This window comes from Pongo pygmaeus, chromosome 4 (genome assembly GCF_028885625.2).
Source record: "Pongo pygmaeus isolate AG05252 chromosome 4, NHGRI_mPonPyg2-v2.0_pri, whole genome shotgun sequence".
NCBI lineage: Eukaryota > Metazoa > Chordata > Mammalia > Primates > Hominidae > Pongo > Pongo pygmaeus.
Genome location: NC_072377.2, coordinates 69,695,620 through 69,714,927, shown reverse-complemented (window position 1 = coordinate 69,714,927; position 19,308 = coordinate 69,695,620). Strand labels below are relative to the sequence as shown.

Here is a 19,308-nt window from a genome sequence, read left to right as displayed (position 1 = left end):
GATCAGTATCACAGACTGCTTATTAGCAATGCAGAATCTCAGGTCTACCCTATACTTTCTGAATAAAAATATACATTTTACCAAGATTTAATGTAGGCATATAAAGGTTTAAAAGGCATTGCTGTTGACTTCTGATCTAGGTTGACTTCTGTACTATATTCCTGTCTGCCCGATTTACTTGCAATATTGGAATCAGAATAGCCAGTAGTGTCCATTTAGTTCTGTAGAATTTGCAAATCAGAACTCTACTTATAATTTTTTGAATGACAGTTCACATTTTTCTGAAATGAGAAAATTAAACTACACTGTAGCTACATCATTATGATTTAAAAATCGATGTAATTCACAATTAGGTTCCTATTAAGCTTCTGTTTTAAGGCAAAATGAGAAGTGTAAGACTAGAAAGTAGTTTATTATTAATTATATCATAGCTAAATTGGACTATATCATAGTATTATTAATTACAGTCAAGAAACTACATTTTGTTCCCCTCAACAAATGGTGATAGCAGTTTCTAAAACATGAATGATTTTTTGTGCCCTTATCCAAGGATGGCAAATATCTGAGATGGCTAATTTTCCCTTAAGACCCTCTTTCCCCTATATATGAGGGGCAATGCCAGTGGATCCAGAAAACTTTTTCCCCCTGGATCCTGGATGTAACCTCAGAATCCTTCTCAATAAAGCGTTCTAGGCAGCCACCACAAATCAAAGTTGCCATGCAGAATAAAAGTTATCAAATGTAGCATTTCATATTAGTCTCCTGCAAATATTAAAAATATTAAAGTTTTTCATTGTTATAAGCAATGAAAATTGTCAAAAACAAAGTACAAGTATCATATTCCTGCATTCTTGATCCAGACCATCTTTTATTCCTCATGCTTCTCTAGCAGTATTACCAAAACTTCCTCAGTGAATATTGAACTTCATCAGGTTATCAGATATTACTGACAGTATAGTGAAAAGAGTAAAGGTCTTAGAATATGACAGAAATGAAGTTAATCACCTCCTAATCGTTCCTGTGTGACGCTGGTTACATTACTTCTCTTCCTTATCTGTAATGTGAGGATATCATCTGATTCAGAGTATTGAAAAGATTAAATTAGATAACACATTAATGTAACCAGCAAAGTAAGATACAGAAGTTATATAAATGTTAGCTGCTGTCTTCTCTCACTTCCCTTTTCCTCTAAATAGTTTTATTGGTAGACAAGGTGACTCTTGTAAAGCAAGTAAAATATTTACCAGGTTCTAGAAGAACAGTATTTGTCTCTTGCAAGGCTGTTATCAGTAATAAAAATTCACTGTAGTGGGCAGTTACTTAACTATACTGTTTACTGGATATGCTCTAGATGAGGTTCTTAGACTTAATATGTGAAAAGAGTGAGGGAAGTTTAGAAGGATTGTGTTTTACAGTACTTAATAGTAACATGCAGAAAGAGAAATAACCATAAAACTTGTGATACTAGTCCAAAAACTATTTTTAGAAGTACTGAAATAAGAAAAATAATGATCAAAGTATATATCTATTGTATCATATGAGAGATCCTCAGCGACAGTGGGTATGGTAAAGTATTTGTTTTCCTGACCCTACAATAGAAACATGAATGTAAGATAAGTACATATTTTAGTAGATGCTTATTACTGTAATATGTTAATACCATGGTCTAAAGATACTTCTTGATGATGGTTCTCCCAGGATCTATGCAAGAAAAAGTAAAAACTGAAATGTGTAAAGTAATTGTTATAGGTGTTGTCTTCAAGAAAAAGCATAAGAAAAATAAATGCATTCTGGGGAAAAAAGTATACATTGGTAGAACTTTAATGTTCTTTGAAAATTTACTGACAATCAAACACTTCAAGAAGTAAGAGTTGAGCACGTTAAAGCATTCAAACCTTTAGGAACACTTTCCTAAATGACAGTGTTCTCTGGCTTCAACTACAGAATTCTGTGAAGAATCAAAGACTCCAACTGTAATTGCATTTAATCAGAGAATGCTCTTCTATAAGGCATTCTTTGAGAAATCCATATAAAAATTAGATGTTTAAGAATCTGTATATTCATTTAGCCATACAAAAGACACTTAAATGAAAATTTTATTAACTGGAATTTTGTTATGCCACAGAGCTAACTTAGGAGCAAGATTCCAAGGCAGAAGTGAAACTGATGGCAGCACTGCTTTCATATTTAGCATATAATACCATAGTGGCATTAATAATACAGCAGATACAGAAATTTTTCCCATTCCTGATTTTGTTGATTCAGAGTGGTAGAAGCTTTGTAACATAAATTCTGATTCTTTTTCAACTTTGTCTAATTTAAATTCCCCTATCTTCTGCTGAGTATAAAATAAATGGGTCTAGGTTTATGAATTTGCTTTTTTAAAATTAAAAAATAACCTGCTGAAACTATTCAGAAATGTACCTCAATTAGGGCATTTTTTTAAAAAAGGAATGTGTGAACATGTTTAAAATTAACCTTTACCATAATTAAGCTTGGTAGAAATAGAAATTATTGATAATGATAACTCATAAAATTAAGCTTATTAAATAATATTACTTGGGACAAGTACTATATTTCATTAACTTTAACATTTTTCTTCTTTTCCTTTCTTTGGCTCTTCATTGGACAATGAGTTTTTACTGTGAGAGATGCTAAGGAAGAGCATTATAATTTTTTGTTTTACTCTAAAGCTCATCCATGTATTTTATTTTGAATGGCTACTGTGTGCTACATACCAGAAGAAACTGGTTTCTTTCCATCTGAGATTTTATCTGGCTTCTTATAAGCTGGTAGATCTAGGAAATGCTATACTTCTTAATATTTAGCAGTTTTTATCTCCACTTGTATAAAATTTAAGAATATTTTAAAGATTAGTAATTTATAATTTTATGAATTTACTTCTTTTAATATTCTATAATTTTCAGATCAAGTTATTAGTCAAGATAAATATACTCAATCCATTTTGAATGCTTTTCCAGATTATGTTTTCTTCATTTAAATGTTCATATTTATTTAAGGGTATCATAAATATTTAGTACATTGAGATCTATAAACTGATATGTATGACTGACCTAACAAATATATATTGGGAATCAACTTGTTCCTATGAGAGATCTGTATCTGTAATAATACTTACTTAGTTTATACATAATTAAAACTTTTATTGTAATTTAGGAATGAATCAAGATATATTTTCTAGAGTGTATAAACCAGAAGTTGCCTAGGAAATGGCTGCAATTTAAAGTTCTTAAAATAATGCAACTACTCATATGTGTGTTTTCAATCTTGTTATAGATTTTAAGAGAGCTGATATTTTCCCTTATGTTTACTTTGAGCAATTAGTAATTATAAATATCCATTTATGAGTATAAATTTATCTGTTTCTAAATTGTATTTAGTGTTCTGATTTCTGGATTTGATGTCTAGTATATTCTATTTTCTGTAATAGATATAATTTAAAACACAATAATAAGAACAGCATTAGAATAGAAATCAGTACCATTCTTCTAGATTTCTTAGAACATCACATACCGACAGTCAAGTGCTTTCATTGAAATACAGTTAGTAGCAATTAGCTTAAATTTTGGCTTTTCATAGATTGAAACTGTTAAAGCCCAGTTGATCCCAGTGTTTTTGGATAGTGGTAGTATTTTCAGTGCCATGAGAGAGTCACCTATTAATGTAAAAGTTTGCTTATTGAATTACCAGATATATGACATCATAGTATAGTAATATTGGATTAGTAATTCATAATAAAAACCTTGTCCCAGGTTTCACAAAGACCACCAGAATAACTGAATAAATAAGCTTAAGTCTCTGCTCCAGTTTTTCATTTTTCAAATTGGGTTACCTGCCCCAATTCTATCCCACGTTCTAATGATTCAGGTCTCTTATTTTTAAATTTTAATAATGAAAAAAATTAATGATTACTGTAATTAAAAATGTCAGGTTTTCTTTCTAAAATCGATAAGCCTATTTCTAACAATTCTTTATTCAGACATTAAAAAAAATTAAAAGCCACTCTTTATTGCACATTTACAATATATTTAACCATCTCTTACTTAAATGAATAACTAAATTACATTTTGGACATGCATTTCTCTTTTAGACTACTAAAAGTCAGTAAATTTTTCATGTCTTCTGGTGATTAATCCTTCAATCTGGAAAGTGTTAATATAGCTCTCTAAAGTGTCTATTGGTAGGGATTAGTCTCATGATTTGTATTTACTATTCTGTTTATAATAATTTAAAATGTTGTACTAATTAGATCTGTACAAAAAGCATAGTCAGTTTTCTTGGTAATAGAAAGGGATATAAGTAGTGACAATTAGAAACCAAAACTGAATATACCCTGCTAGATTAGTTCCCAGAGAATATGGTTTGTCTTTAATACATATAATTTGCCTGAGAATAAGTGGTGATTGACTAAATATTTTATCAGTAAAGATAATATCTACCTAGATTATCATTTCTTTTTGTATTTTTACTATTTTTAAGTGGAGAGAAAACTTCAGTTTTTTACAATCAAAATAAGTATTAAAGTGATAAAATCAGAGCCCCAAATCCTAACCCAAGAACAACTATGAAATTAATAGTGCATTGTTGCTAAGTGCTGGGTAGGTTAGCTCTTGAATAAAGTTTAGTTTGTTACATGAAAAACATTAATAAATAAATTCATTATTCTCAGGCTTTCTATAAACACCAACAACTTGTATAATGCAACATTAAAAAAACTTCAAAGCACATTTAAAAATTGTTTAAGCAATTGTTATTTACATCATTTATGATTGGTCAGTTATAATAAGGTATGAAAATTCCTAAAACGGAAAGAAAAAATAGCAAAGAAAGCAGAAAACAATGAATCCAATGACCCAGTTCACTGAATAAATATATATGATCACCATATCCATGTCAAACCACCAACCACGGCTATCATCCTCAAAGTGCAGGTAATCCATCCTGTGTGCACCATGTGGGAACTGCCTTCTTGTAACTGGAGCTGCATGTCTGTGGAAACCTAGAAGATGTATGAACATATTAAAGCCCATTAAATTCAAGCTAGTGCTCAGAAAAGAAGCTGCAATATGAACACAAGTACAATTAAACAAAGCATATCTTGATTTCACTGAGTGGAGTTATGTTGTATTCCTGACAGTTTTTTCAATGATAAGCAACTATTAGAAGCCTCTTCTAGTTCAGGGCATTAAAGGCAGGGTAGCAAAGAACACAAGATATGAAGTCAGGAGATTTGCCTAGATCTGCCACTTGGCTGGGGCAAGTCATTTAACTCTTTTGGTCATGAATTTCTCATCTATACTATCTGATTTCTTCAAAAATTTGTGGGGATCAAATGTAATTATTTTCAAGAGAATATTTTCTAAATTTATCATGTTTTATTTTTACAACTGCTTTTATAACTTTTGATCACCAACTTAACCCTGTATCTTATACTTTGAGAATTTCATTCAGTTTAGTTCTTTGAGCAAAGTTCTAAGAAGAATATCTTATTTTAGCATAGAATAAACTGGACAGACATAATGATACTCCTTTAAAGAAATTTAGCTTTAATTTCCATAGAGTTCAAAGCATGGGGATTTGTTGGTACAGCAAAAGCAAATCTTAAAAGTAAACTATAGTCTACTTATTACTAAATGAATATGACATTTCTGAGAAATATTACATCATGAAATAACAATTTTCTTTTGTATATTTACATGCTAATTAGAGCTTGAGAAAAAACCTGCTCAATAGCAACTTGTTTTTTTTGGTTGACCAATATATAAACTCAAAGTCATTTAAAAAACAAAATTCAATTTTCTGAGGACTGATAACCTATTAATCTTTTGCTTTTTACTTATCTACTTTCTACTTTAAGTATTTTTGTGTTTATTCCTGTTAGGGAACAGGGACAGCATAATAAACTAGGCAGAAAAATGTAATTCTGGTACTTGCTAGCAACTCTGGTGATAAAAGTTCTGTGAATCTCTAGCCTGAAGCAAATTCTGGTTCACTCATTATAACAACTGAGTAATGTTAAATATTCTCTAGGTCAGGCTGCTTATTCTGATGGCAAGGTTGCATTTACCTGGGTATTAGTATGCTCATTTAAAATCAAATCTCTTTAATCAAGAACTATCCTATTTTTTATGTATTAAGTTTATTTGGAAATTATTTTTACTTATGTAGGTTCAAAACATGAAATTTAAAAAGATAAACATGAAATAAGTGATATTTAAAAATTTGTAGAGCACATTTCAAATAGGTTTTTAAATAATTTCTAATTGATCTTGGCTGACTTTCTATCATATCTGATTTGATTTAAAAACTTTTTTTACTGCTACACAATATTTGTACATTTTAATGGAGTATATGTAATATTTTATTGTTTATCTTTGTAGTCTGGTGGTTTTCTATAGTGGTATCCTTTGTATTTTTTCTCTTATTTGTATGTTTGTTCTACCATTTGGGTTTACTTTCACGTGTTTTCATGATATCATTCTTTTGCTTCCAGGTATAGGACTCCCCTAAGCATTTCTTACAGAGCCAGTCTAGTGGTGATGAATTCCATCAGCATTTCCTTGTCTGGAAAAGGCATTATTTATCCTTCATTACTGAAGGAAAACTTTGTCAGGTATAATATCCTTGGCTGCCATTTTTTTCTTCAGCACTTTGAATATGTCATTCCATTCTCTGGCCTGTAAGGTTTCTACTGAGAAATCCAATGTTTTCTGATTGGGGTTCTCTTGTAAGTGACTAGATACTTTTCCTGTTCTAAAAATTCTATCTTTGACTCTTGATAGTTTGGCTATATGTACCATGGAGAAAACCTTCTTGCAGTATGTCTATTTGGGGATTTCTGAGCTTCCTGTATCTTGATATGTAAATAAATTTCTAGCCTTGCAAAGTTCTCATCTATTATTTCATTAAATATGTTTCCTATCCCTTTCATTTTCACTTCATCTCTGGGACACCAAAAATTTGAATATTTGATGACTTTATGGTGTCCCATATATCACACAGGCTTTGTTCATCCTTTTTAAAATTCTTTTTTTCTTTATTTTTGTCTGACTGGGTTATTTCAAGAGACCTGTCTTCAAGTTCTGACATTTTTTCTTCTGCTTTATCTAAACTATTATTGAAGTGCTTAAATATATTTTGTATTTCATTTACTGAAAGAGATGGGGAGAGAAGCAACTTGGAAAACATATTACAGGAGATCATCCACAAGAACTCCCCCAACCTAGCTATAGACGCCAACATTCAAATCCAGTGAATGCAAAATATTTAGTAAGAAGGTTATCCCCAAGGCACATAATCATAACATTCTCCAGGGTAGAAATGAAAGAAAAAATGTTAAAGGCAGCTAGAGAGAAAGATCACCTACAAAGGGTAGTCCATCAGAGTAACAGCAGACCTCTCAGCAGAAACCTTACAAGCCAGAAGAGATTGGGGGTCTATATTCAACATTCTTAAAAGAAATTCAACCAAGAATTTAATATATGGCCAAACTAAACTTCATAAGCAAAGGAGAAATAATATCCTTTTCAGACAAGCAAATACTGAGGGAATTTGTCACCACTATACCAGCCTTACAAGAGCTCCTGAAAGATGCATCAAATATGGAAAGGAAAGACTGTTACCACCCACTGCAAAAACTCTAAGTTCACAGACCAGTGACACTATAAAGCAACCATACAAACAGGTTGGCATAATAAACAACTAACAACATAACAGGATCAAATCCACATATATCAATATTAACCTTGAATGTAAATATGCTAAATACCAGTTAAAAAAAGGCACAGCTTGGCAAGCTGTATAAAGAACCAAGATCCAATGGTATGCTGTCTTCAAGAGACTCATCTTACATGCAGTGACACCTATAGACTCAAAGTAAAGGGATGGAGAAAAATCTATCAAGCAAATGGAAAGCATAAAAAAGCAGGGGTTGCAATCATAGTTTCACAAAGACTTTAAACCAACAAAGATAAAAAAAGACAAGGAGGGGCATTACATAATGGTAAAGGGTTCAATTCTATAAGAATACTTAACCTAAATATATATGCACCCAACACAGGAGCACCCAGATTCATACAGCAAGTTCTTAGAGACCTTCAAAGAGACATAGACTCCCTCACACTAATAGTGGGAGCCATCAACACCCCACTGAAAGTACTAGATCACTGAGGAGGTAAATTAACAAAGATATTCGGGACCTGAACTTGACACTTGACCAAATGGACAGAACTCTCAACCCCCGAACAACAGATTATACATTTTTGTCATTGCCACATGGCACATACTCTAAAATTGACCACACAATTGAACAGAAAACAGTCCCCAGAAAATTAAAACTGAAATCAAAACATCCACACCCCTGGACCACAGTGCAATAAAAACAGAATCCAATAAGAAGAATATGTCCCAAAACTATATATTTACATGGAAATTAAACAACCTGCTTCTGAATGACTTTTGGTCAAATAATGAAATTAAGGCAAAAATCAAGAAGCTCTTTGAAACTAATGAGAAGAGTTAAAAGGGAAACTTACAGCACTAAACACCCACATCAAAAAGTTAGAAAGATCTGAAATTAACAGCCTAACATTACAACTAGAGAAGCAAGAGCAAACCAACCCCAAAGCTAGAAGACAAGAAATAATCAAAATCAAAGCTGAACTGAAGGAGACAGACACAAAAAGCATTCAAAAGATCAACAAAACCAAAAGCTGGTTTTTTTTTTTTGAAAAAATTAAGATAGGCCACTAGCTAGACTAATAAACAATAAAAGAGAAGATCCAAGTAAACACAATCAGAAACAACAAAGGGGATATTACACCACTGACTCCACAGAAACACAAGTAACCATTACAGAATATTATGGACACTTCTATGCATACAAACTAGAAAATCTACAACAAATGGACAAACTCCTGGACATATATACCCTCCCAAGACTGAATCAGAAAGAAATGGAATCCCTAAAGAAAACAATAATGGGCTCTGAAATTGAATCAGTAATAGCCTATCAACCAAAAAAATTCCAGGACCAGACTGATTCACAGCCAAATTCTATAAGATATACAAAGAATGCTGGTACCATTCCCACTGAAACTATTCCAAAAAAATTGAGGAGAGACTCCTCCCCAATGCATTCTATGAGGCCAACGTCATCCTGATAGCAAAGCCTTGCAGAGACACAAGAACAAAAAAATAAAACTTCAGGCCAATGTCCTTGACAAACATTGACACAAAAATCCGCAACATAATACTGGCAAGTTGAATTTATCAGCACGTCAAAAAGCGAGTCCACCACAAACAAGCAGGCTTTATCCCTGGGATTCAAGTGTGGCTCAATGTATGCGGATCAATAAATGTGATTTGTCACATAAACAGAACTAAAGACAATAACCATCTCAATAGATGCAGAAAAGGCTTTCAATAAAATTCAACATTGTTTCACGTTAACTCTCGACAAACTAGGTATTGAAGGAATACACCTTAATAATAAGGGCCATCTATGACAACACCACAGCCAACATCATACTGAATCAGCAAAAGCTGGAAGCATTCCCCTTGAAAAACATAAGACAAGGATGCCTTCTGTAACCACTCTTATTTGACAAGCATTGGAAGTCCTGGACAGAGCAATCAGGCAGGAGAAAGAAAGAAAGAGCATCCAAATAGGAAGAGAGGAACTCAAACTATCCCTGTTTGCAGACAACATGATTCTATATCTAGATAGCCCCATAGTCTCAGTCTAAAAGTTCTTAAGCTGATAAGCAAATTCATCAGATTCTCAAGATAGAAACTCAATATGCAAAACTCACTAGCATCCCTATACACCAACAACAGGTGAGCAGAAAGCCAAATTAAGAACAAACTCCCATTCACAGTTGCCACAAAAAGAATAAAATACCCAGGAATACAGCTAACCAAGAAGGTGAAAGATATCTACAAGGAAAACTACAAACCACTGCTCAAAGAAATCAGGGATGATACAGACAAATGGAAAAACATTCCATGTGATGGATAGGAATAATCAATATCATTAAAATTGCCATACTGTCCAAAGCAATTTACAGATTCAATGCTGTTCCTAGGAAATTACCAATGACATTCTTCACAGAACTAGAGAAAACTACTTTAAAGTTCACATGGAACCAAAAAAGAGCCTGAATAGCCAAGGAAATCCTAAGCAATAAGAACACAGCTGGAGGCATCATGCTAGCTGCCTTCAAATTATACTACAGGGCGATAGCAACCAAAACAGCATGGTATTAGTACAAAAATAGACAGAGATCAATGGAACAGAATAAAGAGCCCAAAAATAAGGCCGCACATCTACAACCATCTGATTTTCAACAAAGCTGACATGAACAAACAATGGGGAAAGTATTCTCTCTTCAATAAATGGTGCTCGGATAACTGGCTTGCTACACGTAGAAGACTGAAGTGGACCCCTTACTTACACCGTATATAAAAATCAATTCAAGATGGGTTAAAGACTTAAATGTAAAACCCAAAACCATAAAAACACTGGAAGACAATATATGCAATACCATTCTGGACATAGAAATGGGCAAAGATTTCATGATGAAGATGCCAAAAGCAATTTTGCAACAAAAGCAAAAACTGATAACTGGGATCTAATTAAACTAAAGAGCTTCTGCACAGCGAAAGAAACTATTAACAGAATAAACAGACAACCTACAGAATGACAACCTACAGAATGAGAGAAAATTTTTGCAAACTGCATCTGACAAAGGTCTAATATCCAGACTCTATAAAGCACTTAAATTTACAAGAAAAGAACACCCCTTTAAAAAGTGGGCAAAGGACATGAACAGACATTCTTGAAAATAAGACATACATATGGCCAAGAAACAGCAAAAAAGCTCAATATCACTGATCATTAGAGAAATGCAAATCAAAACCACAATGAGATACCATCTCACACCAGTCAGAATGGCTATTATTGAAAAGTCCAAAAATAAAAGATGCTGGTGAGATTGCAGAGAAAAAGAAATGCTTATACACTGTTGATGGGAGTGTAAATTACTTCAGCCATTGTGGAAAGCTGTGTGGTGATTCCTAAGTCCTAAAAACAGAACTACCATTCGACCCCAGCAATCCCATTACTGGGTATATACCCAAAGGAATATAAATCATTCTATCATAAAGACACATGCACGTGTATGTTCTTTGCAGCACTATTCACAATAGCAAAGACATGGAATCAACCTAAATGCCCAATAATGGTAAACTGGATAAAGAAAATGTGGTATCTATACACTACGGATTACTATGCAGCCATAAAAAAGAAGGAGATCATGGCCTTTGCAGGAACATGGATGGGGCTGGAGGCCATTATCCTTAGCAAGTTAATGTAGAAACATAAAACCAAATACCACATGTTCTCATTTATAAGTGAGAGCTAAATGATGAGAACACATGGACACAAAGAGGGGAACAGTAGACACCAGGGCCTATCAGAAGGTGAAGGGTGAGAGGAGGGAGAGGAACAGAAAAATAACTGTTGGGTCCTAGGCTTAGTACCTCAGTGATGAAATAATCTGTATATCAAATCCCTGTGACATGAGTTTACCTATATAACAAACTTGCACATGTACCCATGAACCTAAAAGCTAAAAAATTATTTTAATCAATTTAAATTTAAATTGTTTAAATAAATTAAAAATAAATTTATTAAATTAAATTTAAATTTCTAATTTCTTTCTAATAGGATGAATTAAATAAGCATAAGATTTTGTCTGGTAGGGTTGAGCTTATGAGGATCACAAATCACTCTAATATCCAAGATTTTTTTTGTCCACCAAGTATCAATTTTTGTCCCCATTTAAAATGCATGGTACAAGAGACAATACACTTAGAACTATTATGATAACATAATAGTCAATGTATATATTTTAATATACACAACCACTTCATTCTAAAAAAGGATTTGGATTGGAGTTAATAGTAACAGAAGCTTCTGCATCAGGAATTCACTTTTACAGGCATAATCATAACTTATTCTTTGTGATAAGCTGTGAATTATTTTGGTATTAAGACACGGTTCAAAGAGTACCCAGTATTCTTAGTTCATTTTAACTATGCTATAGTTCATTTTAACTATGCTATTTTAAAGTAAGAGACATAATAAGGACACATACTTCAAACACTTTTTGCCATATAATCCAGTGAAAAAAAGGCACACTGCAGTGAAAATTGTACTCTTCAAGGAATCTGAAGAATTGAATTCTTGTAACAATATTCCACATACTCATTATTCACAAGTCAAAATAATTTCTCTGTATCTCTGAAGATGTTTATATGGTTTTCTCCTTTAACCTGTTAATGTGATAAATTCAACTTGTGAATGTTTCTACAGTTGAATAATATTAAATTTATTAAATTGATTTTCTTCCCTCATATATACCATTCCTTCATATGGATAAATTCCATATGTCCTTAATACTGGTTTTTAAATACTGAAGAATTCAGCTTGTTATTATTTTATATGGCATTTTAATCCATATGCTAAAAGGGAGATTGGTCTATAGTATTCTGTTTTATGATACTTTTACCTGGTTTGTGTATCATGATTTTATTGGCTTCATAAAACATGTTGGCTGTTAGGTGACAATTTTCCATGGATCAATGTGTGTCTGCACATCTTGCAAGCAGAAGTACTAACTGCCTTTGTTCTGGACTATTTTTGAAAGATATTTGTATAGCAAACTGTCTTGGAAGACAGTGTCTCCCTTTGGAGCAGAGTATAGGTTTGTTTGTATTCTTAGAATATAGCATATTTAATGCCTATTGTAAAAGATTTGAGTTTTGTAAGCTTAGAGATCTCCCATGTAACACACCCCACTGCATATATGAATATCATGATACCCTATGGGAAATGAGGCTCAGGTATCCATCACAAATGCTGCTACTCTGGCTACCGCTGTGAGTAACAAACCATCCTTTGTCTCTAACACGTAAGTCTTGTGTCTTCTGCCACCATCTATGACAGTGGCCAAATAACTTGTTAGCTTACAAATAGGGTAAAATCTCAGGCCATTAACAGTTCTAGACATTGGTAATCTGGTAATCTCTTTTAGTATCTTAAACAGTTTGCATAAAAATAGAATTCTTAAAGGTTTGATAAATCTAGCCTATAAAACCACTTGGGCCTGTAGTTTTTTCAGGTCTATGGGCAGATTTAAAAATACCTACCCATTTCTTTAATATTTGTTGGTCTCTTCATGTCTTCTAGTTCTTCTTGAGCCATTTCTAATAACTTTTATAAAAGATTATCCATTACATCCAAGTTTTCAAATAAATTGGAGTAAAACTTTCATAATTGTTCCCTTAAAGCTCTTCAGAAATACTCTAGTCTCTGATTACATGGTTGGTTTGTGCTTCCCTGTCCCCTGGAAGTTAGGAAGGCCATGAGACTTGACCAATGAAAATGATTGTGCAGTGAAAGTTATGTGTATTGTTTCTGGATAGAGGCATTTATCAGTTTAAGTTGCTTTGCAGCAGTCTCTTTTCCTCTGCCACAATAACCATCAATATACCAGACAAGGGCTGCTCTGTCATCGTGTTTTAGGTTGGGTTCCAAGGTTTAGGATGATGTGGGGTGGAGCACCCGGCAGTTCAGGGAAAATTTTAATCTCACTATGAATTCTTACTGAAAACAATGAAGTAACTAATAAAACTGCTGAAGAAACAGGTGATAAAAATGGAAGTTGAATCTGACCTGTTTTCCCACATGGAAAAACAAACTCTTAGAGAAATTCATTGTGGTGAAATCAAAGACCAAGAAGGACCCGTGAAGAAAATCTACAAGTTGCTATCAGGTTTAGATTATAAAAATTACAAAGTTACTCTTGTCTTTTCTTCAATTCTATTTTGTAGAAATAATTTTACGTCGGAGTGAGTTCTCTCTCATATCCTAGAAAACAAGGCTATGACTTTTTTTCGCTACAGAATATGATTCAAATTTGTATTCACCATCAAAGACCATAAAGTGAACTCTATTATTTTGAAGCTTGTTTCAGAGATAGAAAAACTATCTCTGAACAGTTATCTCACTAATTTTTGTAATTTTGGTAGATTGTGTTGGGCTAATAGTAGGCATTCAATATATGTTTTTGGATGGATGAGTACCTGCATAAAAGGACAGACTTTAGAGAATAAAATGAATAATTAGCATATTTTTGAGACTGTCCTAAATCAAGCCTTTCAAATATATTTTCAGCAGGAATTGAAAATTAATATGAATATATTTGAAAGACATTTTGTAGGTTCTTTAGAGGCTAATTCAGAGAGCCTTGAAATTAGTATTAAAAAGGAGAAATGTCCTATCTTTCACATATGATGGGACAGATAAAAGGTTAAAGCACAATATTTTACTGCTTTATATTACATAAGAATTTTGTTGTGTCAAAAGTTGATTGATATAAGTAGGTCTTAGCAGAGGTGGAAGATATATTTATAGTCACAACTAGGTATAGAGTTACTGTTAATATACTTAAAAAGTTAATGCAAAATAGATTTTAAATTTCATCTTTTCTCCTATACCCTTAGGCTCCTAGAGTAAAAAGTATTAATTCTGAAAGTTAACCCTTTATATTGAATAAGTTAAAATTTATTGTACATTACTTATAACATCTGCTTAAATTTCAATATAGTTTATAAAGTTATCAGGCTACATTACAAATTTTTTTGTTTTGGTTCAATAACCAGGTAAGAATTGAATATCACTTTTTTAAAAAAATAGTTTTTATTGGGTAAGATATATATAACATAATGTTTGTCATTTTAACCAATTTTAAGTGTACAACTCAGTGGCAATAACTACATTCACAGTGTTGTACAACCATCACCACTATTTATTTTCAAGTTTTTTCATTATCCCAAACAGAAACTGTAGCCATTAAGCAATAACTCATGAGTCCCTTTCCCCAGCCACTGGTAATCTCTATTCTGCTTTCTGTCTATATGAATTTGTGGAATCACTCAATCTTGGCCTTTTGTGTTTGGCTTACTTTACTGAGTATAATGTCTTCAAGGTTCATCCATATTGCAGTACGTATCAGAATATCATTCCTCTTTATGGCTTTTACTCCTTTTTACCTATTGTATGTATATACCACATTTTCATCCATTCAATTGCTAATGGAAATTTAGGTTGTTTCTACCTTTGGCTATTGTGAATAATGTTGCAATGAACATTGGCATACAAATATCTTTTTGAGTCCCTGTTTTCAATTCTTTTGGGTATACACAGAACTGTAGAGTCATACGGTAATTCTATGATTAGCTTTTCGAGGAATTTACATTTCTAACAGAAATGTATCAGAGTTCCAATTTCTCCTTGCTAACATTTTATATATATAGTATATAGTCTGGATATTAAGCCATTATCAGAAATGATTTGCAACCCTTTTCTTCCATTCTGTAGGTAGCCATGTTGTCTTTTTACTTTCTTGATAATGTCCCTTACACCACATTTAATTTTTTTTTGAGATGGTCTCACTCTGTCAGCCAGGCTGTAGTGCAGTGGCACAGCAATAGCTCACTTCAGCCTCAACCTCCTGGGCTCAAAAAATGCTCCCAGACGTCAGCCTCCCAAGTAGCTAGGACTACAGGCATGCACCACCATGCTCAGCTAATTACAATTATTATTATTATTATTATTTTTTTTTTTAGAGACAGGGTCTTGTTATGTTGTCCAGGTTGGTCTTGAACTCCTGGCCTCAAGTGATTCCTTTCAAAATTTTTAATTTTGATCAAGTTCAATTTACTTTTGTTGCTTGTGATTTTGATGTCATATCTAAGACTCCACTGTTCATAAATATTTACCCCTCTTTATTTTACAATATTTATGTTTTTTAGTTTTTATATTTAGGTCATTGATTAACTTGGAGTTAAGGGGTCCAACTTCATTCTTTTGCATATGTAAATCAGCTATCCTAGCACTATTTATCAAAGAGACTATTCTTTCCCAGATGAATGGACTTCATTAGTAGACTTGTCAAAAATCCGCTGGTCATAGATATATGAATTTATTTCTGCACTTTCTATTCCCTTGGTCTATATGTTTATTCTTATGGCAGTACTACACTGTTTTGATTACTGTAGCTTTGTAGTAAGTTTTGATATTATGAACACTACTTCTTTTCAGGACTTTTTTTGGTTATGCAGGACCCCTTGAAATTCTGTATGAATTTGAAGATCATCCTTTTCATTTCTACAAAAGCGCTGTTGAAATTTTGATAGAAATTGTGTTAAATCTGTAGATGGCCTTGGGTAGTACTGATATCTTAACAATATTAAATCTAATGCATCAACACAGGATGTCTTTCTATTTATTTGGATCTTCTTTAATTTCCTTCAGCAACATCTTAGTTTTCAGTGTGCAAGTTTTTAACATCCATGCTTAAAATTATTCCTAGGTATTTTATTCTTTTAGATGCTATTGTAAATCGAATTGCTTTTAGTGTCCTTTCTGGATTGTTCATCCCTAGCGTACAGAAACACAATTGATTTTTCTGTGCTGATCTTATAACCTGCCATGTTGCTAAATTAATTAGCTCTAGTAGCTTTCTTTTGAATTCTTTGGGATTTTCTGTATACAGGATTCGGACATCTGAATACAGATAGTTTTACTACTACTTTTTCAATTTGGATGCCTTTTATTTATTTATTTATTTATTTTTAAATCAAATTGTTCCAGCTAGAGTTTCCAGCACAATGTTGAATAGCAGTGGTTAAAGTGGACATCCTCATTTTGTTCCTAATTTTAGGGGGAAAGCTTTCAGTTTTTCACAAATGTGTGGTGTTAGCTATGAGGTTTTCATAAGTGCCCAGTGTCATGTTGAAGCAGTCTTCTTCTACTCCTAGTCTTCTGAGTGTGTTTATCATGACAGGGTGCTAGATTTTGTCAAATGCTTTTCTGTATCAAGTAAAACAATCCCTTCCCCCCTTTATTAATGTGGTACATTACATTGATTTTCTTATGTTGAACCATTCCTGCATTCCTAGATAAATCCCATTTGGTAATAATGTATAATCCTTTTAATATGCTGTTAGAATCAGTTTGTTAGTATTTTGCAGAGAATTTTTGCATTTATATTCCAAAGGGATAGTGGTCTATAATTCTTTTCTTGTGATAACTTTGGCTTTCATACTGAGGTAGTGCTGTCCTCATAGAATGAATCATTAAGTATTTCTTCTTCAATTTTTTTTTGAACAGTTTGAGAAGGATTGATGTTGCTTCTTTAAATATTTGGCAGAGTTCATCAGTGAAGCTATTTGGTCCTGGACTTTTCTTTCTTGGGAAGTTTGTGATTACTGATTCAATCTTTTTAGTTGTTATAGTTCTGTTGAGATTTTCTATTTCTTCTAGATTCAGTTCAGATAATTTGTATGTTTTTATAAATTCACGCATTTACTTAAGTCCTCTAAGTTTTGGTATAAAATTGCTTATTCTCTTATAATCCTTATTTCTGTAAAATTGGTAGTAATGTCTCCACTCTCATTTTTTATTTATTAAGCATCCTCTCTTATCTTTGTCAGTGTAGGTAAAAGCTTGCCCAGTTTTTTGATGTTTTCCTGACCAAATTTTGGTTTTGTTGATTCTATTTTTCTATTCTGTATTTCATTAATCCCTATTCTAATCATGTATTATTTCCTTCCTTCTGCTAGCTTTGGGTTTAGAGTGCTCATTTTTCTCGTTCAAAGTATAAAATTATGTTGACTTGAGAGTTTCTTCTTTTTTTAATGGAGGCATTTACTGCTATAAAATTCCCTTTTAGCACTACTGTTGCTGGATCCTGTAAATTTTCGGTGTGCCATATTTTTGTTTTCATTCATATCAGTGTATTTTCTAATTTCCCTCGTGCTTTGCTTTCTTCTTTGACCCAATTGGTTGTTTGAGTGTGTTTTTAATTTCCACATATTAGTGAATTTTTCAGTTTTCTTTCTATATGGATTTCTAGCTTCATTCCATGCGGTCAGAGAAGATACTTTGTATCATTTCAATCTTTTAAAATGTATCAAGACTTACTTTGTGGTAATACGATGTCTTTTTAACTTGTATGACTTTAAATACCAAAAGTAAACACAGATTTACATATTTTAATTTTTTCCTTAGTTAATGGGGGCTATAATACTTGTCATTAGGTTATATAACATACATTTATATTTATATTCATGAATTCTGGGTTTATGTTATACGATTTCAAATTGGACACAATTAGGCTAAACACGACTTATTTTTTATTTTGTTTCCAGAATACATATATTAATATAATAAATACCAGAAGGCAATTTTTCTATTAAAAAGATAAGCAAACAGCACTTATGCAATCAATTAGTGATATTAGTTTTGATTGAATGGTTGCTTTCCAAGATTGAGGTAAATACAATCTCTAATTTTTGTTTATTTGTTTTACTTTAATAGCATTCAGTTTATGTTCAATTACATTTTCTAATAGTCATTTTATATTCAAAATTGAGGACTTTTTCAACATGAATGAAGCAAAACTTAGTTTTTCTGTAATAAACAGAAAATGTTTTTTCTTCTGTTAATATGGAATACAGAATAAACTAGATATTACCAATTAGTCTATTTATAACTATATATCTATATATTAAAAACTTAAATTCATTGGTAAAGTTTTAACAGCAAATATAGCCTAGAGATTTTAACTTTAAAATTTAACCTAATGTGTAATATATTACAAATTTATATTTTGTCAGGAAATACATCAAAGAGTCTCATTTAGGTTGTGGAACAGACTGTATTAGATCATAACTAACAGTCATTTAGGATAGATATGTTCCCCCATTTTACAGATTAAAAATAAAAAAAGAAGGCTCTAGCTTTGAGTGTAGTTGATTTGCCATGTGTTACATATGTGATGGAGCTGAGTCTTCAGCCAGTTTCTGTTTATGTATTTATGATAGTACTGTGAATTGCAGATATTTCAAACTTCAAGAAAATTCAAAAATCTTCCTTCAGTAGCCTGATATTTTATATCAAAAAATTCCAAACAAATTGCTTTTTGAGAAGACAGCTATTTTAAAAATCATTTTATCTATTCTTTCTAAATACACAAATATATCTTACTTTAAAATTCTTTCTTTGAAGGCAGAAATAAAGATGTTCTTTGAAACCAATGAGTACAAAGACACGACATACCAGAATCTCTGGGACACATTTAAAGCAGTCTGTAGAGGGAAATTTATAGCACTAAATGCCCACAAGAGAAAGCAGGAAAGATCTAAAATTGACACCCT

The 19,308-nt window shown here is 32.3% G+C and overlaps 1 protein-coding gene across 2 annotated transcripts in view; it reads right to left on the bottom strand.

Annotated features, from left to right (window-relative positions):
* Window positions 1–1,809: 1,809 nt before the first annotated feature.
* The window catches only part of RNF180 (ring finger protein 180), a 213,472-nt gene continuing 195,973 nt past the window's right edge, over window positions 1,810–19,308 (bottom strand). Inside the window, exon 8 of one of the 2 annotated variants that reach the window (XM_054488711.2) lies at window positions 1,810–5,020. In XM_054488711.2, coding sequence (XP_054344686.1) covers window positions 4,821–5,020 — 200 coding nt within the window. In that variant the 3' untranslated portion in view covers window positions 1,810–4,820. Of the gene's footprint in view, window positions 5,021–12,280; window positions 12,358–19,308 lie in introns of those variants that run through there. The other variant, XM_063664845.1, reaches the window with a different exon arrangement.